At 37.0% G+C, this 25,583-nt stretch overlaps 1 protein-coding gene and 1 long non-coding RNA gene across 9 annotated transcripts in view; one reads left to right on the plus strand and one right to left on the minus strand.

Annotated features, from left to right (window-relative positions):
• Positions 1-1,258: 1,258 nt before the first annotated feature.
• LOC101744528 (GATA-binding factor C) overlaps positions 1,259-25,583 on the minus strand; it is a 119,763-nt gene continuing 95,438 nt past the window's right edge. For 7 of the 8 annotated variants that reach the window (XM_004931918.5, XM_062674886.1, XM_021351778.3 and 4 more), the window contains 3 exons: positions 5,260-5,473; positions 4,106-4,245; positions 1,259-2,972 (listed from right to left, as the gene is read on the minus strand). In XM_004931918.5, coding sequence (XP_004931975.1) covers positions 2,946-2,972; positions 4,106-4,245; positions 5,260-5,473 — 381 coding nt within the window. In that variant the 3' untranslated portion in view covers positions 1,259-2,945. Of the gene's footprint in view, positions 4,246-5,259; positions 5,474-25,583 lie in introns of all 8 variants that reach the window. The other variant, XM_062674882.1, reaches the window with a different exon arrangement.
• On the plus strand, positions 14,285-16,020 carry LOC134200924 (uncharacterized). The gene is made up of 2 exons (XR_009976037.1): positions 14,285-14,417; positions 14,590-16,020. It is a non-coding gene; the product is annotated as an uncharacterized LOC134200924 (long non-coding RNA).

Raw genomic sequence — 25,583 nt, forward strand, 5'->3', positions numbered from 1 at the left:
CATTGTCCATGATATTGCTATCCTACCACAATCCTTTCCGAAATTCTCAGTACACTTAGCCTAACAAAGCATTGTTTAGGTAGATCACATGACCGTACCAAGCATAAAGTCTATCAAGATTTTCGCTAATATTAACTTTAAAAGTTCCTTGCATATGTTCATTTCTGACATTTTTCCTATTACAGCCTCTAACCGACTACTTTAATATCATTATTTCAACTATATGTAATTGTTGTTCGTTCTTAACCAGCTTCACTTTGAGAAGGCGGCACGACATGAGAACCCTCTTGTCGTGGCCGCTGGAAACTACATACCCGATCCTGTAGAAAGAATGGTAACAGTCGACGTCGCCCAAAACACGTCATTACGGATCCTCCCGGTCCATTAATGGTGCTATTAGGTACCACAAGCACCGGTCACCGTCCTCGTCGAACCCGTCGCTTACGACGAAGGGCTCGACGAGCGAATTAGCCCACTGAGTTTCTCACCGGATCTTCTCAGTGGATCGCGTTTCCGACCCGGTGGTAGATTCTGCGAAGCACGGCTCTTGCTAGGGTTCGTGTTAGCAACATCGTCAGGTTTGAGCCCCGTGAGCTCACCTACTAGTTAAGGTTACGCTGAAATAGCTTGTCAAGGCTATCAGCTTAGGTAAAAAAAACCCAGCTAAATTAAATTCTTATAATTCTCCTTAATCCAGACAGGACCGGTAAACTTATTGATTTTAATTTTAAATCAAGTCTCGATAGATCGCAACAATTGCTAACCGCCAACCGCCTGGAACCAATCGCATCCAATCAAAAACCACCCATGCGTAAGAGCCCGCGAAATCTCCGTGGAACTTTAAAAGATCAAACGCAAACATTGTCGTCGCACCAACAATAGACACCCTTAAAATCCGAGCGGAATAAACCGCAAATAAAACCAACTTATTAAGTGAGGCCTATCGTCGCGACCGGGGATCGTTTTATGGGCACTTCTATCCGATGTCCATTCTTCTGAAATGCGATTAAAATTGAATAGGTCCATATGTCGGAGTCGTGCCCGTTGCGTCACAATCACACGGCCGAGTGCATTTTCAATTTGGCGCGAGATAAGCGCGACTTTTGGACGACTTTTTCTGCGGAATGGCGGAATTGATCCGGCGACTTACGGAGGACGGCGGGACAAGACGACGTAATTGGATGGTCAACTCATTCTCTCAAAAAGTTCCAGGGAGGGATTTGTTCAGTGAAGGAGGGGATCGGCATCAAAAAGAAAATTTCAAATCAATATTGATAATTTATTTACAACTTCATTTAAAATACACAACTTCAGAATGTTTTGTTTTATAAACTAAAAACTTTAGGTAAGGGATATCGTAAATAAAGGCTGTTTGTGGCGATTTCTAATGTACACGTCTTTTTAATTATTTTAATAAACATTTTAATTTATCGTCTACTGTTTAATTTACACTTTCATATTTACATTTTTTGGGGTTCAAATGCCTTGTTTATCAAAATCACAATGAAGTACTTATATAGCGAATATTTTTTTTAAGAATTTATTCATTAGTTCTTCAATAATATTTTTTTAGTTGCAAATGGAAAATAAATTAAACAAAATTCATTATATTTTGATAAAAATGACACCTCTTAATGTATGGCCACTCGATATCTTAAAATTTTACAACGGCATAGATAGTTGTTATACATATGTTTGTTTCATACAATTCTTTTCTCAAATCAACATATTAATATTATACAAAATAAAGTGTACAATTATAGTCACCGGCTTCTCTTGAAATCGTTCAAAATTAATTCTCAATTCAAAACTGTAAATATTTACAAATACAACGTTTTATTATCTATTACATAAATTACTATTGCATTCGTTCGATAACATTTACAGAAATAAATTTACAAAAAAAGACAATCTTTTCTCGTATTCTCTGAACACATCGCAACGTTTACAGCGATACAATCCGACAAAATTAAATAATATTTAATAAAAAATAATAATTAAACGCAATTTACAAAGGAACAGAATTTGTAACTTAATTTATTTACAAAATACACAAATAATGTTTTTGAACTATACTTATTACCTTATCGTATAAGCCGACTTCGTGACCGACCTTAGCTAATATTATAATACTGTACAATTTCGCTAGTATAGTTACTTCATGTAAAATCGTTCTTAACTTTTCAAATTATGTTAGTTCACATCTCTCATATAAAGTGAAAACTAATTGAAAAATGTTCGCCATGTTATCGATACTTTAATTTTACCTGTATACGTTCTAGAAAAATTATAAAATTCATTGTTCATTGCTATCCCGTTCTCACTGTTCCCATTTATGTTATACCATCTCCGATTTCAATCAACACATATGTTAAAATGGGTCTGACGATTTATGTTAAAATGTTCTTTTTCCTTTTCCACTAATTTGATAAACTAATAAAGACTCTTTCTTCCTAATCTACTGATCGATCAATATTTTCTAAAAACAATTCCGTAAATAGCATTACTTATCTACTGTGATGTCATTGTTCTATTTTATACGACAGATGTGAACTAATTAATAATACTTGAAGGAAACTGAACGCGGAATAATAAAGTCTCATTTGGGGTTTACAATGGGACATAAGTATTCAGAATCAGATATGTTCAAACAATTCTGCATATTATTTTATTATTTTTTGTAAAATTTTACAAACGTCAATTCAGTTTGCAGTCTCATTAAAATGTGATGTTTTAAAATAAATCTTATCCTTTTATAGATTAGTCTGTAAATCGTTTGAAATCACAGCGTCTGTTTCTAAGGTTTCCTCGGATTTCTTCATGGGGCATGCTTTCATCCCATCATGTGATCATCCCATGTGACTAGGACGGCTAAGACGTGTAAATTATCACGAGAGATACAAATATTCTTATCCGATTACTAGGTCCTCAAGTTGGCTGACTTATCACGTGTATTCACTCCTCCAACCCGTCTGCAAATAAAACAAACATAAGCGTATTAAATAGATATTTACATGTAACATGTAAACTTAACACTCCAGTTCACGTTGCTATCCACACATCCGAGTATAAGTAGGGGTGGCGCAGAATAATCCAAGAGAAAGTTATTAGAAAAAGCCACGACCCTCAGCATTACACAAAGTGGGAATGAGTTGCTTGCTCCGGCCGTTTCAATATTGCAATAATTGTTACGTTATAATACTCATTGTAAAAATTAATATTTAAAAAAAAAAATAAGAAAAAAGACATGTTCGCTGAGTTTCTTGCCAGTTCTTCTCAGGACGGAGGCTAGTTTTTTGTGAATTGGCGGTAGTTCTTTTTGACGTTCAACAAGTATGTACGTGACGGAAGGAGAAGGACCCGTAACATCAATTATATTGCGATGTCATGAAATAAGATTAACAAAAGAAAAGTGCCATTAATTTGACAATCTCACTATCTTCTGCTAATCTAAAATAATACTCGTAGTATGAATGTAAAATTTTGTATGTTCGTTAATCAATCGCGCAAATATTCACGAATTTTAATCAATTTCGCTCATAGCCAATTCACGAATTCATAAAACACAGGATATATTTTTTACGATGAACGAAACGACTGCTTATTATAGTTTGATTGTTTATTTATTTTATTTATTGGTGATCGACGGTATTCAGGAGTCTTAAATATCGTTTATTGGTCACACGATCGGTGCTGATTACTTTTCAACGGGATCCAGTTTGGATTCTCGGTAAGAGTCAGTACTTTTTCAAAAGATGTCTGGAATTCGAGGTCTGGGTATATATGTTCTTGTCACCAGTACACGCGGGACCAGGTCTCGTGAGACTAGCTTGTGACGGTTGAGTTTTAAACGCTTAGTTATTGAATTGTTTTTTTGCTGTCCGTACTTTAAGGAATGTTTCTGGTACGGTACTGTTGAGATATGATAGTTAGTCCACAATACAAAAAACAGTTTGTCATGTTTCTCTAATAGAAAATTAAATGTTTATTGCATTTTTAATGTTTAAAGATTAATGTTTAATGTTTTAATGTTTAAAAAGAGTTTAATCATATCATATCATTAACTATGGTGTTACAAATATTTTATATTGAAATTTCTACTTACCATAGAATTGAGCTGCGCAAGGTGATGGTGATGGTAAGGGTTGTGGGAGGTCGGTGGTGGGGCGAAACCCTGATGGGGCGCTCCGTACCAGTGGGACATGTGCGCGGCCGCCGGGTGGACTAAGCCCACTTGGTGCTGACCTGCTCAAAGAAAACTTATGTTATGAAGGGTACGATAATATGTAAGACGGCCGGTGTATCTATTTTTTCTATATATATATATATATATATATATATATTATTTTTCTATTAATAGAGAGGTGAAAGGCTTTTTGGGTTAAGCGAAATTTTTGCAAATTCACAGAGAAGCAATTTCCAGTTTAAAATTTGGAAAAAATATCGTACCAAAAAAAAAACTTCTTCAGCTGTTTGAATGGGGTAAACTTAATTGAAGTTCAATTAAAATCATCGAATTGTTAATATTGATACCAAATAAACCGGACCTTTAATTGTAAAGACAAATGTCGCGTATTAAGTGAAATTTTGCTTAACCCAAACAGCCTTTCAACTCTCAATATAATGGTGTCGTGTTATATCATCAAAGAAAACAGTGCCACAGCTGAGCCACTGACGTTACTATTGTTCATGGGCGACTCTAAGTATCTACCGTCAGAAGCATCGCATATTTGCCTAACTTCAATGGCAATTAAAAAAAGTTCATTCATAATGTACGCCTGCCTGGATAGGTATCGCTACATTGCCTATATCTGCCGCGCAGCATTCATGAGTTGCGCTTTAAGGCGAAGCAAAACTATTTAAAAAAACTAAACAATTCCCACTTCAACTTCCAATTGGTCGGCGGTGTTCACTGATTCGGACTGTCTGTTTACTAAACTGCCATAAAATCATTAATCATATCTGTACTTATGTGATATCTTCATTCCAGCACGTACTATACTTACTACTATACTAGCAAGTAACTATACTTGAGACCTTAGAACTTATATCTCAAGGTGGGTGGCGCATTTACGTTGTAGATGTCTATGGGCTCGAGTAACCACTTAACACCAGATGGGCTGTGAGCTCGTCCACCCATCTAAGCAATAAAAATAAAATAACAAACAGATGTGACCAAAAATATCGGCAGGGCTTTGTTTGCGTTCATAATGCATTTTGTATAAAACGTAAAACAAAGTAAATAGAAAATAGACTTACCGAAATCCATAGCTGACGGGAAGGCTGAGCCTCCGAATCCTTTGGTAGCGTCTCCGAGAGGCTTTATCATGTCTCCCATGACTCCGCCGAGCGCTAAAGCACAAGCTCCCCCACCGCCCATTCCCATTCCTCCCTTCTTCTTCTTACTTTTACTGCTTAACTTCCTATTTCTTGTCTGGATACCTTCCTTCTTCATCGTCAAAGGTCGGTTTACCTGCAGACAACATAAATTAATTTTATTAAACAATATTTACATAGAGATCGTCTATGCAATTAAGGCCTTGTTATTTCACTGGCATACGAATGTTAAAAAGCGAATTCTCTATTAAAATCACGTCTTAAAATAACAACCAATTACCGACGAACGTAGAAACAAAACGTCGTGCCTAATTGAGACATCACAATATTCCGTACGAGTTTTAATAAATCGTAATTGTTCCTTGTCGTCTGTGAATCACACAATTTTTGCTAACGGCCTTATTCCGTTTTATTGCTGCGACACGACGTTTAGTGGTACGAAAAAAAAACCTCCGCGGTATCAATTTAGAATACTAACTAGGCTGTATAAAGGCACGCCGAAACCATAAAATGGTATCACAATAGTCCGTGTGCGAATATTCAGTTGTTCGGTGTCCGATGCCGACGCACGATGTCACACGGTGCATCCTAATTAGTGCACCGATGCACTCTGTCGGCGTATGTAGTCCGCGAACTGTGGGAATCGGTGATGACGTCGTTATGAGGTTAAGGTCCCCGAGACGTTTCGCCAATGTTTTCCTTTTAAGGCTCGCCACAGGTAATCTTCGTTTTGAGCCGTCCATTCAACACGTTCGTTTGATTGATAAGCCATTTATGTGTATAATTATGTAACGTACGATATGCTGCTGATGCTCTTGTTTTGATAACAGTGATATTCATATTTTGAGAATTAATTAAATGAAGTTTCAAAAATATATAGGACTAGCCGTACTCGCCCGCTTCGTTGGACATTTAAAACTAACATTGTTATTTATTGTCATTATTATTATTAGGGAGTCTAATACTCATATAAATATTAGCCTATCCATTAAGTACATGTATTTTCTACATGGATACCAAGTTTCAAGTCAATCGGATACATGGTTCAGTAGTTATAACGGAACATCCGTAAAAACCAATTTAGATTTATATATTAGTATATAAGTAGATATAGTTTTTGACAGCCAATTGAATGACAACAAAATGTGTATCAAAATCTCCGGGTCAACTATCTCGGTCACTTTCTGCTTTGCAACGTTGTTTCCAAGAATCGTGCGTCACGACGGACGGACGATGGAACGGACAATGAGTTATTCATCGCCTTCCAAGGAACTCGCCGGCATGTGGGCCCTAAACGCACGATTGCATTCGGCGGTGCCAGCAATGCGCATGACCTGCCCTTCAGCTTCGCGTTCGGAGATCGCAGTACCGTGTTAATTACGAACATATGACGACGGAATTAAGCTGCAAAGGCTAATAGAGAGAAACAGTTTAAACATCACCTTTTTTCCTACCTAAGCTGGTAGCCTTGAGAAGCTATTTGAGCGTAACCTTAACTAGTAGGTGAGCTCACATGGCTCAAACCGGAGTGATGCTAGCACTGACCCTAGCAAGAGCCGTGCTTCGCAGAATCTACCACCGGATCGGAAACGCGACCCACTGAGAAGATCCGGCGAGAAACTCAGTGGGCTGTGTCTATGGGTTAATTCGCTCGTCGAGCCCTTCGTCGCAAGCGACGGGTTCGACGAGGACGGTGATCGGTGCTTGTGGTACCTAAAAGTGCCGTTAATGGATCGGGAGGATCCGTAATGACGTGTTTTGGGCGACGTCGACTGTTTACCATTCGGTCTACAGGATCGGGTATGGTAAATCACATTGAAGGCATCATGCATCAAGGCATTTCAGAATGTATTGATGGACTTTGAATAAGCACAAGGCATTATTTTGTTGCCTATTGATAATTGTCCGTGTTTTTAAGTGGAGACCGCGAACTGGTAGGCGTATTGAAAGAAGGATCGAAGTAAGAACGCCCTCAGGCTCAGTGGAGTGAAGACATATGCGGGGTGGCTGGCAATGTTGGGATAAAAGAAGTCGAGCATCGTGCTCAGTGGCTTGCAATTGGAGAGGCCTATGTGCAACAGTGTACTGCTAATATATGATTTTATTTCGACTCATTTGATGATGAGTAGTGACAGTCAGCCAAACCTACTGTGCATATTTTTTTAAACTTAGCGTTATTGTTTATCTATATCTATACTAACATTATAAAGCTAAAGAGTTTGTTTGTTTGAACGCGCTAATCTCAGGACTAAATGGTCAGATTTAAAAATATATTTCAGGGTTAGATATCCCATTTATTGAGGTAGGCTATAAGCTATATAACATCACGCTAAGACCAATACAAGAGGGGCACCAATAAAGAATGTTTAAAAATCGGGTTTTTTCCCTTTTGAGAGCTTCCGCTGCGTGCGCTGTAAAAACGGTTAAAGTTTCGCTAAAATAATGTATATAAGAATTGTTCCCCTTTAAAAGATCTAAAAAAAGTTCGCGATAGCATATGTCTATATGTTAAGGTTGGCTCACTATAACGTTTTCTATGCTAACCAAATTTGTTCTAAAGTAAAGCATTATTTGCGAACTATTCCACGCGGACGAAGTCGCGGACAAAAGCTAGTTTATTGTGTAAACTGTTTATTGTCAGGAGAAATTTATAGACAAAGCATATATTTTTTTCTCTATTAGTTAGTGTAAAGCTATTTTCCTGTAAGCGACTCTTCGTAGTGTGCAGTTATCAATTCCCTGCGTCCCTAATACGTTCCCGCGAAACGCCCACACATCGCGTCACTCCACATTACCGACATACCGAGCCGTCGGTACTCTCAATTGAACCAATATAAAATGCATTAACATTAACACGAATGCCGAGAGATTTAGCTGCATCCGAATTGGGTCATCGCAGAACCTTAATGACTTGATATGTGATTTCGCATTTATATTTAGATACCCACGCACTGACTTACGTAACGAATCTTAAAATATTTGCTATAAAATACCATTAAGCAAATGATTTGTTTGAATGAAAAGCCTGATTATAATAAAGACTCTGCCTGTTTTATTATTTTATTATAATTTAATTAATATTATTGTTTCGTACAAAAAAAGATTCGTGTCATCAAAATTCGTTCTAAAGTAAAACTTTATAGCCGAATGAACAGAGAATACGTATAGGAATATTTAACTTTCTCTCGCACTCTTACATTTTAAGAGCGGTGTTCTTGTAAGTTTATTTCAATGTTAGATTTTGAATAACATATATTTGATAAAAATCTTTACATGATTCCCTAGGTCTGTCATAATTCCTGGTAATATTTTGGTGAGTGTATATGCCAAAATCATACCTGGAACATTCATGAACCTAAAAAAATAATTGAACATCAATATTAAATAAATACAAAGTTTTACAATTACGTTTTTAATGAGCTTATCGCAGTTTTTTTTTTTAAATCTTGTTCGTTGCTTATTGAACTACAGAACCGTAAAACGGTCTGGTAATTTTTACGAGTACACATTCATTATGTTCAGATAATGACTTAATATTCAATTGATTTTAATTATAATAGCAAATTATCTAAATAAAATTCTATCACAAGCCACAAAAAATGTTTACGATTCAACTAAGCTCTTCACATGAATCGGAAGATCATTGGAAAGATTAAATTATGTTCTACTTAAAGATTCAAAACAAAGCGGTGTCTGACTGTAGTTTTATTTATTTATTGTTAATGTATTTTGGAAATGTTGTTTTAAGGTTTTTTTTTCTTTTAGAATTTATCAATTTAAATGTGAATATTGACAGAATGTAGATTCTGGGATATTCAAATTTTTTAAACCTGAAATATGGGAACTAAAAATACATTATTGGATTTCATCATACGTATATTTTATTAGGTATATTAATAATAATAGGCACGACCAAATCGATTGAGCTGTTTTAATCCTGTTGAATGTGAGGAATGTATTTATGAATATTTTGATATATTATGGCGTCATATTCAAAACGATATTATGTAAATATAATTATGACTAAACATTAGAAAAATTTAAATACAACTCTGTCTTTGCACAGCCGTAATAAAATTCCCAGCGTCTACTCCGGTTCGCATGCAAATCGGAAAACTCAAGTATATTTACAGTTACACGATTACTTATGTGCGGAAAAAGATACACAGTTATACATAATGCAGTTCATGACAGAAAGCGTCCGCCATGTTGGGGCTGAATTGCTTAATAACCGGCTATTATGTCAGGTTAATTACATTGCATGTTCCCGACTGTGGGTATATGTTCCGGGCGAGGAAAATGTGTTCATATGTAAAGGGTATAATGAACTGTGTATCATGGGGTATATGCATATATGTGTGATTTTTAGCACAAATGTGAACTTCATCGGCCTAATGTAGAATGGTTTCCGGGGCTCATAAGCGCAACGCGACTACCTAAAGCCATGAAAATCGAAGTGTTAATTGTATTCCACAACGTAAAACCTATATACTCTTTCTGGTCGTTCCCTCAATGCTGAGGATCGTGACTGTATGTCAATCTTCTCCACTCGGTCCGGTTCTGCGCCATATGTACCGCTCCCTGTATCTGGCCTCCAGTCACCTCCTTGAGTTGGTCCACCCATCTAGCTGGCGCTCTTCCTCTAGCGCGCTTCCCCTCCGTTTGTCCGAGAATGATGAGTTTCTCCAGGCTGTGCAATGAGGATCGCATTATGTGCCCAAAGAAACTCCGGATCCTTTCCTGGTACATAGTCAGCAGGCGCTTGGTGACCCTCAGCTCTTCGATGATGGAGATATTGGTTCTCATAGCTGTCCAAGGAATGCGTAGCAGCTTTCTCCAGCAATACATTTCAAAGGCCTCGATCTTTTTGCGTTCCTTTTTCCTGACACACCAAGTCTCCACCCCGTACAGGAAGATAGAGAAGACCAACGTACGAACCAAACGCATCTTATATACAGATATACAACATATATACAGAGAAACGCAAAACAAAACACTACTGCTACGTTCCGAGTGAAGGATGGTTGTACACAGTCGGCGAATACATAAAATCAAACTAGCATCACATAAACAATTCACGGCGCGTTATCATTGAAAAGTTTCCACAAAGTCGGTACCGGGAGCCTCGTAATTACAGATATACAACCAGTCATATGGCAATGAATCCGCTTTCCGGCGGCTACACGCCCTCCGCATGCAACCTACACGGGCACGTGACGGACACGACACGCTTACGCGAAAACGTTAAATCACATAAGCTTTGTGGCTTTGCTGTTAGTTCAACAACGAAATACTGTTATTGCTTTTCGGCTGGTTACGTTAATTTTATCGCCCGACTTATCGTACTTTGAGTTCAATAAATTAATTAGTTACAGTGTTAGCGAACGTAATACGTTCGTGTGAATTTAATGTTGCTATGTGAATTTGATTATGAGTGGCAAGAAATCAATTGTAATATAATAAATACGAAACGTTTTGTCCAGCTTTAAGTCTAAAACAAAAGAATTGCAACTTTTTATTTATGTAATTGCTTGTATGGGTGCAGGAGCTTACAGCCCACCTGGTGTTAACTGGTTATGGCTATAGACATTTACAACGTTAATTCGCCATCCACCTTGAGATGTAAGTTCTAAGATCTCAGTATAGTTACAACGGCTACCCCACCCTTCAAGCCGAAACGCATTACTGCTTTACGGCAGAAATAGGTGGGGTGGTGGTACCTACCCGTGCGGACTCACAAAAGGTCCTATTTTGAAACAATGCGATCGTAGAGGCGCGCCTTTCTTCTATATGTGTATACTTTTCCCTGCCTATTCGCTGGTAGCCTAAGAGGCTATTCCAGCTACGTCCGGAAGGATAGATGAGCTTACGGGCTCAACTTGAGAGAATTTGCTAACACTAACCCTAGCAAGAGCAGCGCATTGCAGAATCTACCACCGGTTCGGAATCGCGACCCACTGATAAGATCCGGCGAGAAGCTCAGTGGGCTATGTATACATATCTCTTATTGTATGTCTACACGTAGCCGATGAACTGCATTCGGTACCCTAGCGACAATGTGTGATAAACTTTTTTAAAGTCACGCATGACGCCCATATGTAAAGGTGGCTCAATCTCATGCTAATAAAATAAAAATTCTCAGACAATTTAGATTCAATTGTAAAGGATGATGTAATTTGCTTTCGCATAACCCCAACTCATATATTATAAGTTAAACAGAGAAACAAAGGATTGTATAGCGTGCGCGTCCTACATTCGCGAGTTGTGATGTCTTACGTAACGTAGGAAAGCGGATTTGGACAAATCGGATTTATGCAGACTATTTTGTATATTGTGCATTGGAGTTGAGAAAAAAATCGTGGCAATTTTATTCTTTTTGCAAAATATTCTTTTATTACGTAGACAAAGAAACGAATTAGTTCACGGCTCATTTGGTATTATTGTGCATTGGAGTTAAGCAAAAAAATAATTAATTTTGTAGATTTTTTTTTATTTATTATGTAGACAAATTAATGAGTTTACGCAAAATATTCTTTTATTACGTAAACAAATAAATGAATGAGTTCACGGCTCATTTGGTATTATTGTGCATTGTAGAGTCAAGCAAAAAAATAATTAATTTTGCAGAACGTTTTTTTTTTATTGTGTAGACAAACGAATGAATTTACGGCCAATTTTTATATTAAGTGGTTACTTGAAGCTCGTAGACATAACGAAGTGACTGCTACAATGCATACCGAAACTTGAAGTTTATATTATAAGAGTTTTCCTTCGCCAACGAAGTCATTCGTAAAAAGTCATACCTGCCTGCAAAATTTAAACATCGAACACTGTCATAGTTGGTACAATTGTAACTAGTCATTTTGAGATTAATTCTTTACGTCACAACGACGTCTTACATTAAAATCTAATTTTGAAATTGAAATTACTAAATCGAATTTCAATATCGCTCTTAGCTCCGTCTTAGCACATTAGCACCGGTGCATCTTGGTATTGAGTGCCTATGCGAGATCGAAAGTGCGAGTGAAACGAAACGCAGAACAGAGAAGTAGAGTTTGATGGTCATATGTGATATTGACGCCCGACAACTTACAGAGCTCATTTGGTCCTAAATTTCTGTTTTGCGTTAAATTAAAACAAACAATCAGCTACCAGATGATCAGCTCAGCTACTTCGGTCATATTGCCCGCCGACAGTCAGATTACTTGGACAAAGTGATTGTGACGGGCCAAGTAGAACAAAAGAGACCCCGCGGCCGATTACCTAGCCGTAGATTGCACAAAGTGGGAATGAGTTGCTCGCTCCAGGCATTTCAATATTGTAGTAATTGTTACGTTATAATACTCAGTGTAAAAAATTCATATTTAAAAAAATAATAATATTAAAAAATAAATAAATAATAATTTTATATGTAAAAAAAAAGACATGCCCGCTGAGTTTCTTGCCAATTCTTCTCAGGACGGAGGCTAGTTCTTGTGAATTGGCGGTAGTTCTTTTGACGTTCAACAAGTATGTACTTTCATTTATGTTGAATAAAAAATTTTTTGATTTGATTTGATTTGGTTGGTGTGATCAAGTAGCCGCTCTAACTGGGTTGCCAGTCGCAACCGCCATTCGAGCAGCTGAGGACCGGACGAGATGGAAACAGTTCACGAGACAGGCAACGGTCAAGTTTCAGGGACACGACCTTCAGCAATGAAGAAAGCGACAAAGAAGAAGAAAACAAACAAAAATGTCTATATCAAAATTCAACGTACCTACAAATTAATAGAACTGGAACGATATCTAATTGACAGTACACAGCTTGAGCCGGTTAGCATATGAAATTTTATATGGGAATAATTTATTATGTAATAACTACAACGGTCATCCGGTCCCAATTTAGGATTCCCTGTTTTATACCAGAGACTGAAAAACATACTTATAATGTTGAAATATACATATATAGATAATAAACACCCAGACAAAGAGCAAACAAACCTGTTCGTCACACAATGTTTGCCCGATGTGGGAATCGAACCCACGACTCTTGGCGCAACACTCAGAGCCGCTAACTACTGCACCACCAGGTTAGTCAGTTATGTTAACGCATAAGAGCTCAATCCCATCCGTAACATCATAATTCTAACGAAACAGAACATTCCATGAAAAAGAAGAAAGGGCATGTTTATGATTCGACACCGATGCGGAATCTCTTGGTTTGTCGCAAAAAAATCTACCATCCATTCCTATTTTCTTGTAACGATAAAGACACAAAGTCAAAGTTTAATTAAAATTATTTATTTGTTTGCTACCATTCGACACGATATAATATCTTCTTCAAACAAGGCTGGAGAATGTCTTCAGCAGTAGGCAGCGGCTTAGTGCACCCTTGGAATTTTTAATGACTATCATTAATAGCGACCACTCCGCTGCCCTTCGTCTTCAAAAATGTATATATGACAAAAAGTAAATAGTGACGTCCAAATCTTGTGACTTGTTCCAAATTTTGTATCAGTAAAATAAAGATAATGTTGGTATCATTAAAAAAATTAATTCGCAAGTCTTAAATATATTTTCCGCTTTCATTTCAAAAGATTACTTTTATTTATAATATATCACATTTATATTATATCATACCACGAAATACGAAATAGTTTGCATAAAAATCTCTTTTGTAAAAAAAAAAAGCATTCTCTTTGTATTCGTTAAGGTTGAAGTAATGCAGAGTTTGCATCGTCATGTGACAAGAATGTCATACTGGCACGCTACAGGTAATACAAAATCGATCAGGCTCATGTCAATGTAAAAACATACCGTTTGTAGTATATAAATAGGTCTATATTTCTTTTGTATCGATTTTTATAGTGACGCTGTGTTATTATTAAAATAACGAATAGCATTTTTTGACATTATTTTTCTAAACGGACTTATAAAGTTCCGATATATATTCTAAAAAGACCGTTATAATAATTAAAACTACTTTTATGGTTAATTCTATCGTTTTTATTGTCATGTCAACAGACAATTAGTACATTATTCAAATATTGACGAACAGCAATTTGGTCGTCCGTGTTCACGAAAACTGAAGTATTCCAAAGGTAGGATATAATTTAATGACAATAAAAAAACGGGTGATGAAACTGAAAACTATAAGGCCGTTGACGGTTATAAATATCATAAGTATCAGCTCAGTCTAGTTCAGGCTCTGAAATATTTTACACACAAAAAGCAATTTCTTCAACATTACAAGCATTTGAATTACATTTCTAGAGCATGCAGTGCGTTTATAACATTATCAAGGTACGTCTTCCGTACAAATACAGTAATAAAATCGTTGTCATGAGAAAACAACTGGTACACCCCACAATGGCTTGGAAAATTCACGCACGGACTCCAGCGCGTAATTTTTCCAGTAGAAAGTTTTATTATGTCGTTAATTGTTGGAAAACGGCACACGAATCTCCTATTGGACATAAAACAGCAATGAAATGGAACAACGACATATTAACCAATCAGAAGCGTCGTAAATGTGTGATTGATTGCGATCGACGAACTGACGGGACGAAAACAATGTGCCGGCAAACAACGGGAACTATGCTTTTTACGATGCAATTAGAAAGATATTCAGTGAGTAAATAAATACACGGGACTTTTTGGCGGGAACGCGAGGAGTGAAGTTGTGTGATTTGTTTGATTTTGTCTATTTAGTGTTCCTTCAGGTTTAAACGTGTAATAACGGTGGTTTATTAACTGTTTAATATCTGTGAAAGTGCACAAATGTGGGAAAATGAAACAAAGCCGCTGAACGTAACTTCTCGGGATCCTCCAAAAAGGCCACTGAAAAAGTCTCAGTAAATAACCACAATTTTACTGAGATTATATTATATGATATTTTGTAAATTTTAATCATTTATGTCGCGATTAGTTTCCGTCGTTTTTTATTATTCATAAACTGTAACTAATAAAAACGGCCAATTAAAAAAATCTTATTACTTGACGCTGGCTAATGCACAAACCGTGCCGGAGACAAAAAATAAAAAGAAGAAGAAGAGTAGATACACTGTGATCGTCAAAATTTTATCAGAGTATTTGATAGTAAAAGTATAATATTTTAAGTATGATTTAAGAGCAATAGATATTAAAAGATCAATTGATGGTAGGCAAACAGTTTTATCATATTAGATTATTAAAGAAATTTCATTCTGAAAATCAGTACCGTAAAATGGGGCGATTAGGGACAAATTCCAACTTTATGAGCAATTTTAAGGTAGTTGTTGATGTATATAATGATATATCAGGATCAAAATGATTGAGTCTTGGGGGCATCTTTGTTGTCTAATTTAAAATTATGCAACTAGCATTCCAGTTTAAGCAAAAAATGCAAAAATAGGTGTAATCCCTATTTACCCGAAAATTGCGGTTAATTGGGACGAAATGAGAAATTTGCTAGGGTTGGCACTACTTTTATTTTTATATATAGTTTTAATTTATTTATTTATTTAGTTGCACCAACAAAGTGATCATCAATAAAAAAAATTGAAAAACTGACAAAAGTACATGGCAGACATCACCTCAATTATAGGTGCAATCGACAGTGCTGATATTTCTATCTGGGTTAAGAGATTAGGTGTGTCGGTTATTCCATGGATTAATCAGATGAATACCCCCACTCTGAACAAATATTAAATATTTTATTATGTATTACTTAGACACTTTTGTCCACCTTGAGATTTCATTGATCTTGTTACATGTCTCTGCAAAATCGACTTGCTTATATTAAATTGCTTATCTATTTCAACTAAAGACTTATTCCCAATTTCGCTTTGAATAAACCAGATTTTTACCAACAAATTTAAAAAATATTGTTATAACTACATAGACAACCCTACAAACCTGTACCTATTTATACTTAGGTCGTTTCCATTTCACGTATTCTCATCCCAATTGACCTCTTTTTCGTTGTTATTTGTACCTAAGACGTCCCCAATATCCCCAAAAACAACAGATTTTTACATGTATTTTTATTTAATCAAATACATTAAAACCAATAACAACTGAGACTTACCTTTAATATATATGCTGGTTCAAACACTAAATAACGTTTATAAATCATAGTCGTCTTCTATTATTATCAAATAAATCAAAGAGAGCAAAGTTTCTAGCACTAAAATAATTACCACCACAGGAAGTTAATTTGAAACGCGATTTTTTATAAGTTAGCAGCTATTATCATGCATGTTCAGAGTTGTTTTGTGAACTTTCAACATTCTACTATTAAACTACAAAAAATGGAAGATTTTGCAACGAATATAAAACTTAAATTGAGCATCGAAAGATTTTCCCGGTTTTTTCCCGATTCGCCTCTCAATCCCTAATCGCCCCATTTTACCGGTACTAAGTTTAGCATGCTTTAATCTATTTTTAAACACATCCTAGTCCGTAATCAACTTTTTGGCGGGAACGCGAGGAGTGAAGTTGTGCGATTTGTTTTATTTTGTCTATTTAGTGTTTCTTCAGGTTTAAATGTGTAATAACGGTGGTTTATTAGCTGTTTAATATCTGTGAAAGTGCACAAATGTGGGAAAATGAAACAAAGCCGCTGGACGCAACTTCTCGGGATCCTCCAAAAAGTCCACTGAAAAAATCTTAGTAAATGACCACCATTTTACTAAGATTATAATATTTCATCCCATATCATCTCAATTCATTTCATTTAATTTCATCCCAGTTGATTAATGTTTAAAATTAATAATTTTCATTTCATTTCACTCCATATTAACATTTTTCATAAAAATAAGAATATAAATTAAAATAAGACATGACTTAAAGGTCTTAGTTACCAGGTCATAAAATCACTTAAAAAAAATAGTACGTAATCTGCGCTATGATCAAGCTCATCTAGATTCATTGATTGGATGAGCCAGTTTATTTGCGCTATAAGCCAATAAAAATTTACATGCAATTGTTAATAATGTTCACACGTAGTTAATTATACGAATACGCTAATCCATTATGATTTAATGGATTACGTGACGTTAGAACCATGAGAATTAACTTTTTGTCACTAAATGATGCATATTGTCAATACGGAGTTTTTATGTAGATTAATTGGAATAATTTGTTTACACGTGTTCATTAATACGAAACGATTAGTTTTTACTTTAACAATTGTTAGATTGATGATTTAGAGTATTGTGACGGCAATGTCTGTTTTGCTGGGTTCCGTATAATATAACAACAAGCATTGGGTCATGAAATGAAATATTACAAGAAAACTGGTTAAACATAAGCGCTGTTTAGAATTGCATAAGCATTGTTACTGGTGGTAGAACGTCTTCTGAGTTCGCACGGGTAGGTACCACCACGCTGCCTATTTCTGACGTGAAGCAGTAATGCGTTTCGGTTTGAAGGATGGGGTAGCCGTTGTAACTATAGTGAGACCTTAGAACTTATATCTCAAGGTGGGTGGCGCATTTACGTTGTAGATGTATATGGACTCCAGTAACCACATAACACCAGGTGGGCTGTGGGCTCGTCCGCCCATCTAAGCAATAAAAAATATATCTAAACATTAATTAAGCTATTTGTTTTTAAATTCACTAATCCCTTGTCAGGTTTCCTTTTGCCTTCTCAAGAAATTGATATGTTTCCATTGATGTGTTTTAGTTTGACTGAACCTGTACCTATAATTTGTACCTATACTTTATCGATACGTAATCATTACTATTCCATTTCATATCATTACTATCATATATAAATGTATAACTGATAAAAACATATTTTTTATCACAGCTAGGTAGCATTGTTTTTTATACTGTCATGTCGCAAAGTTATAAGATGCCAGTGTGCTTGCTCCATTCAATAGGAAAAAATAATTATAATACGTTATAAATTTGTTTTATTAGTGCAATATATTATCGTGCTTAAAAAATAAAGTTTTTTGTTTTTATAAAATCACGTTTTTTATCAACATTCCTGAATAGATTAACTTAAAGAAACTTATCTAAATTAAAAACTTGATCCAAATCGTTAAATCTTTTTTTAGAAATGTTCTATACATATTTATGTATAGTAGAGTTCGGTCAATGATCTAATTTCGACAATATTCTATCATTGAAGAAGATAAGCAGACAACCAAAATATATTTTTTTTATATTTAGCAGATAACACTAAAAACTAATTAATTCAATGAGCGGGTAGATTGCAATGAGAATATGAAATCCAATGAAAATAGATAGAACCAAATAAGATGTACATTGTGACTTATCACATAGGCATAACTGGTACATTACACGGTTTTAAAAGTTTGACTCAAAAATAAGGTATTAACGTGATTTGTTACATATAAAATTTAGTAAAAATTAAATAAAATTAACATATTTTTGTAGACGATTATGTTGATATGACGCATCTAATGTCAAGCGATTACCAGAGCCCATAGACATCTATCCTTTCGTACAAATTAAGCCAGATATTCATACCGACTTGAAGTTTTGAAATGTACCCTCCCAGCAGTATATAACACAATGTCGAACAATAGGAAAGGTCGCCGGCACGTGTAGGTAGTGCGGCGCTACATATTTATGCCGTGCAACTAGTGATGTATTTTTTTTTATTGTATAGAAGGGTGGACGAGCTCACAGCCCACCCGGTGTTAAGTGGTTACCGGAGCCCATAGACAACTACAACGTAAACGCCGCCACCCACCTTGAGATATGAGTTCTAAGGTTTCAGTATAGTTCAACGGCTGCGCTTGGCGCTAGGCTTGAAGGCGAATGAAGAAGCGGTTGTTCTGTAAAAAACTCAGGCTTAGAACTCATGTCCTAAGGTGTGTGGCGGCATTTACATTATTGATGTCTATGGGCTTCAGTAACCACCACCAGGTGGGCCGTGAGCTCATCCATCTACCTAAGCAATAAATAAGTGCGTGTATATTTTTGGTAACATACATAAACTTATCATTGAGATACGGTAACTCGAAAACATCTTCAAAGACATTGTTTTAAAGATAAAAGATAATAATACACAGCCAAGGTCGAGATAAAAGCGGCGATCATGTCTGGATACACATATGTAAGAAATGACAAAGAAATAAATACGGTTTAAATTAGACGGAGCAGAGTACCGTGGTGGGCCCCGCACACACAGCTGATACCGAGAATCGAAAAAGTTGCAGCTGCTAACTTAAAACTGAGTGAGTTTCTTCCAATTAATATATTACGAATTATTTTAAACCTTCACACTCATCTGCATTAGACAGACTATTATTTAAACTTCTTTTTTTTCATATCTGGCAGAAGACTATACAATTATTTCTGCCGTGAAGCAGTAATGCGTTTCGGTTTGAAGGGTGAGGCAGCCGTTGTAACTATACAGAGACCTTAGAACTTATATCTCGAGGTGGGTGGCGCATTTACGTTGTAGATGTCTATGGGCTCCAGTAACCACTTAACACCAGGTGGGCTGTGGGCTCGTCCACCCATCTAAGCAATAAAAAAAGAAAAAACTTTTCATATCTGACAATAGATTCCAGGGGCTATTCTGACTTCACCTTTGTTGGCGAACTTTTTTTATGATTGATGGTTTACTGGTGGCCCGGAGGCATTTCCAGTTTCACAAGGATAGGTGGGCGAGCAAGCCATGGAGCTGGCTCCCAGCCAGAAGGGACAAGATTTGCTAACAGCTACCCGAGCGCCTCCAAAGAAGACATAATTACTCAAGAATGGCTGCTTCGCGAAAGAATCTACTACCGGATCGGAATCGGTACCCGCTGAGAAGATCCTCCGCCCAAAAAAAAAAAACAAACTAATTATAGCATCAGAGACATTTTTAGTTAACGTCATATCGTACCGCACTGTTGAGAACCAGTGAGGTGTTTGAAAGATGGGATTCAAGAGAGAAAGGCTAAACAAACGAACTGCGTGAGTCGTGTCGAAATAATTATTTAATTTAGTTAGTTCTGTACAAGTTGCTTATTAATTTTGTTTATCAAAAGAGAACATTAATATAATAAATTGACAATTAGTACGTCTTATCTAAAAAACACTTAGCCCCTAATCTCGTACAATGAAATTCGTGATAACAAAATCACTGCAATTTCGATTAGATACGATAAAGTTAATCGTTTTTTTTTTACGTTATCGTCCTGGTTTCCTAAAACTATTAACAAAATAAAATTCAAAATCGTTTTTTTTTAAATACTTCCCTAATCCACAAGTTTCTGGGTTTGTTTTAAGGTTCGGTTCAAAGACATAGCAGAACCTTGGCGGAAAACCAAAGAATCTTCCAGAAAATAATGCTTATAAGTGAACTAACAATTAATTTGATGTTTTTTAGTCCTGTTGAAACTGATTAGAGTATTAGAGCAAATTCATTGTATTGCCATCGATTCCTTAATACGTGTGCAAATTTCCAAGCAATATGAAATATAAATACAAGCTAATAATCCTAGTGGCTCGAAGTAGTAATTTCCAATTAATTGCTTTTTAGACTGATGGTAGGACCTCTTGTGAGTCCGCGCGGGTAGGTACCACCACCGTGCCTATTTCTGCCATGAATCAGTAATGCGTTTCGGTTTGAAGGATGGCGTTGTAACTATACTTGAGACCTTAGAACTTATATCTCAAGGTGGGTGGCGTTGTAGATGCCTACGGGCTCCAGTACCCACTTAACACCAGGTGGGCCGTGAGCTCGTCCACCCATCTAAGCAATAAAAAAATAAAAAAGACTTTGAACTCGAAGTCTTTTATTCTTAATAAGGATTCGCGTAAGACTAGCTACTGCGGCGAAATGAATGCATATTCTCCATTACGTAGAAAAGGGAAGAAGCTTTAAGGAACCCAATAAATACAGAAATGCAAACATACATACGTCTTACAAATTATTTTCAGTTGACAGTCGTAATGATAAAAAGCGGTCTTTTTTACCGCGCAGAGTGAATTAGTTCCGCGTAGTTAGTGCAGGAGTCAATCGTGCGTGCCGGCGCCTGCGCAACCCGACGCGGTGTCTTAGTCTGTTTTACCTTTAAACTTTCTTTTAACTTTAGTTTCAACTAACTCTAACGTAACTCTATTGAGAGATTAGAACTTATATCTCAAAGTGGGTGGCGTATTTACGTTGTAGATATCTATGGGCTCCAGTAACCACTTAACACCAGGTGGGCTGTGAGCTCGTCCACCTAACTACGCAATAAAAAAAAGAAAAAAAAGAATGATTTTGAATTTGAATTTGAAGAGGGGGGGGGGACTACAAGGGAGTCGTTTAGTGGGTAGGGCCCTAAAATTCCTTGGGCCCGAGGTCTGCTCCCAACACCTTGCAGATTGTCAAGTCCCACATACCCCGCGCGTCCCCTAGGTGCGGGGACCTCGTAGGGGGTTCGGCACCCGGCCGAAAAAGAAAAAAGCTAGCACCCTTTACTGGGCCATGTTATGAGTTCAATTCCCACATCAGGCAAACATTCGTGTGATGAACAGGTTTTTTTGCTCTTCATCTGGATGCACAATATATATATATATATCCAAATACATACATATGTGTGTATTTTGGTTTCTAGTTCCTATTGTACTGGGAATTCTAGTTTGAAGTCCAACGACCGTGTTTGACTTCTCTCAGTTTATTACAATTATTAATGCTTAAAGTTCAAATGCACGTGTCACCAGTAGTAATTTAAAGATGGAAAGCACGCCGTGATAAACCTGACTATCAAATAATAAATAAATATTTACTAACAATCACGCCACGTTAACTGGTCTCGTGCTTGAATCGTGACAGAGGACGCCTCACTTTCCGGCTCACGCAGGTGCTCACTGGGCATGGTTGTTTCGGTGAGTTCCTGCACCGGATCACAGCCGAGCCGACGGCAGAGTGCCACCATTGTGGTTGCGACTTGGACACGGCAGAGCATACGCTCGTCGCCTGCCCCGCATGGGAGGAGTGGCGCCGTGTCCTCGTCGCAAAAATAGGAACCGACTTGTCGTTGCCGAGTGTTGTGGCATCGATGCTCGGCGACGACGAGTCGTGGAAGGCGATGCTCGACTTCTGCGAGTGCACCATCTCGCAGAAGGAGGCGGCGGGACGCGTCAGAGACTCACAATCCCGCCGCCGTCGAGCGGGGCCATCTCGCCCAAGCCCTGGCCCTCTAAGTGTTTCGGGTCCCCCTCACATATCGGTCTGGGGACCGGCGAGGGGGGCCTAAGAAGACGACGTGCAAGCTGCTCTGCACGCGTTTTACGCAAGAGCATCCGGGTGATGGAAGGCCAGCAACCCTCGACCCACGCTGGTTCTGGCCCAGCGGGGTATTCCGTAGGGTAACCCACTCTAACCGGCGCCACCTAGGTGGGCTTCGGACAGTCTGCCGACCGAGAGAGCTGGTGGTCGTGGCGCCGACGACCGCCAGTCCGGCGTCCCGAGGGAGAGGGTGATGGGAGAGATGTGCTCTGTGCTTCGCACTAAACGCTTCACTTTCCCCCCTTTGCCTTGTCATGAGTTCTGTCTCATGCGAGGTTTGGACGTTGGTTGTTGAGCGACAGGAGGTTTTAGTCAATTCGACTCTGACATACCCCGCCCAGTATCCCCAGAAAAGGGCGGAAGTCCGGCGATTTCCTCCTGACCAAAAAAAAAAAACTCTCTCGTGCTAAGTTCGTAAAGAACTTGTGTAACAGGTACCAAATAACGGAAATAAATGTAAGATTTTTATTATACACATACATATATTTAATATACATCCATAACCCTGGAAAATACATTTTATATATTTTATCATACAAATATCTTCCCTTGGCGGGACTTTGTGTAGTGACCATGTCACTTACCACTACACCAAACGGCCGTTTATATATTATTATATATGGATAAGTTGTTATGTATATTGTTTTTATGTTATCGTTTTAAAAATGAACATACGTACATCACGAACTACAATGTAGTTAGTAACAACTTAGTTTATTGCATTCTAAATACTGAAACAGAATTGTGCATCAAAATAAAACAGGTGTATTTTTTTTTAAATATATCCAGAAAAGATGCGTTAAAGTTGTTCCGATGTAACGTTATAACCTGTTAAATGGGTGCAGCACGCGAATAAAATAAATACCCGAAGCAGTAGTCCAGAGACTTCTGACAGCTGCTACTTCGAAGGATAATTGAAACAACGATTTATACACCCGCCAAATTTATCGACATCAAATATTTATAGGGACCGAACGGTCATGTTATTTTCTTTCGTTTTGTGATGAACGTATATGTATGTATATGTATTTAAATTATTAAGGTTCAACATTTCTGTACGGTGCGTAGGTCGTAATGAATTGATGGTTAAATAATTTTTTGATATTTTTTTTTTTTAAATATATTTCCAATATTCAAATTTTATTACGTGTAAAACTAATAAAATGTTATATCCCCAATATATTTCTCTAATAAAAACAACATAAAATAAAATTCGCCAACGTTGTGATAAAATCGAAAATAAATATCGACATTCTCCTAAAAAAAACAGATTGTAATAGCCTAACTAATTCCGATACTTATCGATATACATTATTTTATTGACATATCTAGATTTTCTAACGATTAATCGATAAAAGTGTCAATGTCGCAACAAAAGATAGTAAATCAGTGTCTATTCATAATGCGTTTAATAAATGAGTTGTTCCTTTTCGATTTATAGCGAAACGTAATAATTGTTCAATTACGTAACCACAATTAAGTACAACATTTGGTAACACGATCACTTATTACATGTTCAACGAACTTCAAATTTAAAAAAAATACCTCAATTTGGGGCACATGTTTTTGAAGTGAAAACTTCTTTAGAATCGTTGTGATTTCAAACCGGATGCAACGGAAAAACGACAGGTAAGAGACACAAATACAAAAATGTGTAGGATGAAGCCAGCAAAAGAATGAGACAGAAATATACATACTATTTAATACAGCGCCATCTGTGAGATTTTTTAATACTAACGTGTGTATGAAAGCTCTTGTTAATTTATAATTATACGTGAAATTAAAATATCAATTCACAGAGGGCGCTACCTTACAATTATTTACTAATGACAAAATTTTACATATACTTAAGACGTTTAGGATTCACTTCTACCACGTGTGAATTGCACACATTTTGTTTTTTTTTATATTTTTTCAACCGTCTGATACGTTTTATACGATCGGACTGCCGTCTATAAATTTAGTTTTAACAGACAACACGGTAAGATTTAGTTAGTTCGTTAAATAATTGATTGATCATTAACAACGATGAATTTGTTAGATTATGAAAATGGTCTTAAAAATGTAAAATCTAATTCACGTTCGAACGAGTCTCTAATGAAGACCAATGTAACGCAAATCGAAAACAATTATAAAAACCAATAAATTCTGATGTTTCGCGCCCATGGCGGTGAGCACCAGGTCCAATTAGAGTCTGACCGCGGAGGCAGTAAATCTCGTATGACTACCGACGCTACTAGGCTACACTAATTCATGCAGCCCGCCAACGTGAAACCATAACTGTCAATGTCGACAGATATTTCAAAAGCTTCAAAAGCAGCGGCGTCCCAACACTACGGGTTAATGAGGATTTGTCGATACATCGTGGCCTTTATACACCGCTGACAATCGTATTTTATTTTGCATTCATGTTAAATCATACGTATTCAGAAATGTAACGAAAACTTTAGTATTGAAAATGATAAGAAACAATAACTATGTTCATTACGCAATTGTTCCTTTACTTTTAAGCTATTGCATAGATTTTATCGCGGGCCTTGAGCGCGGGGACTGAATCATGAAATTCCGTAACGAAAAAAACCTTACGCCTACCATGTAGCTCGCGTTCAACACATTCACACGTTGCGCTTGTGTAGTGTTTGTGAATAAGCGCGTGGCGTGACGTCACACTGCATGCGCATCATGAAAAGTCTGCCCATCTCTCTCTCGCGCGGTCTAGCTTATGAGTGTGAAGGGGACAGTAAAGGGTTTGCTTTTATTAATGTTTAATATAGCGTGGTCTCGTTTTAATATTAAATTATCATTGTCTAATTACAATTGCATAAGTTGATAAAAAATGCTATGCAATAGCTTTACCGCGGCAGTTCCCGAGTGCCACACGTTTTTTTCTTACATTTAATGTTAAACTTTAAATTGAAGATTAACACGAATTAACAGCCCTACCACAATAGAAACGTCGTATTACTTTTTATTCGTTCGAAGGTCGAAAGCTGTAAGCCCATCCGCGTGGTAGCCCTGAGCGGCGCGTGCGGTCATTC

The sequence above is a fragment of the Bombyx mori genome, chromosome 22 (assembly GCF_030269925.1).
Source record: "Bombyx mori chromosome 22, ASM3026992v2".
Lineage (NCBI taxonomy): Eukaryota > Metazoa > Arthropoda > Insecta > Lepidoptera > Bombycidae > Bombyx > Bombyx mori.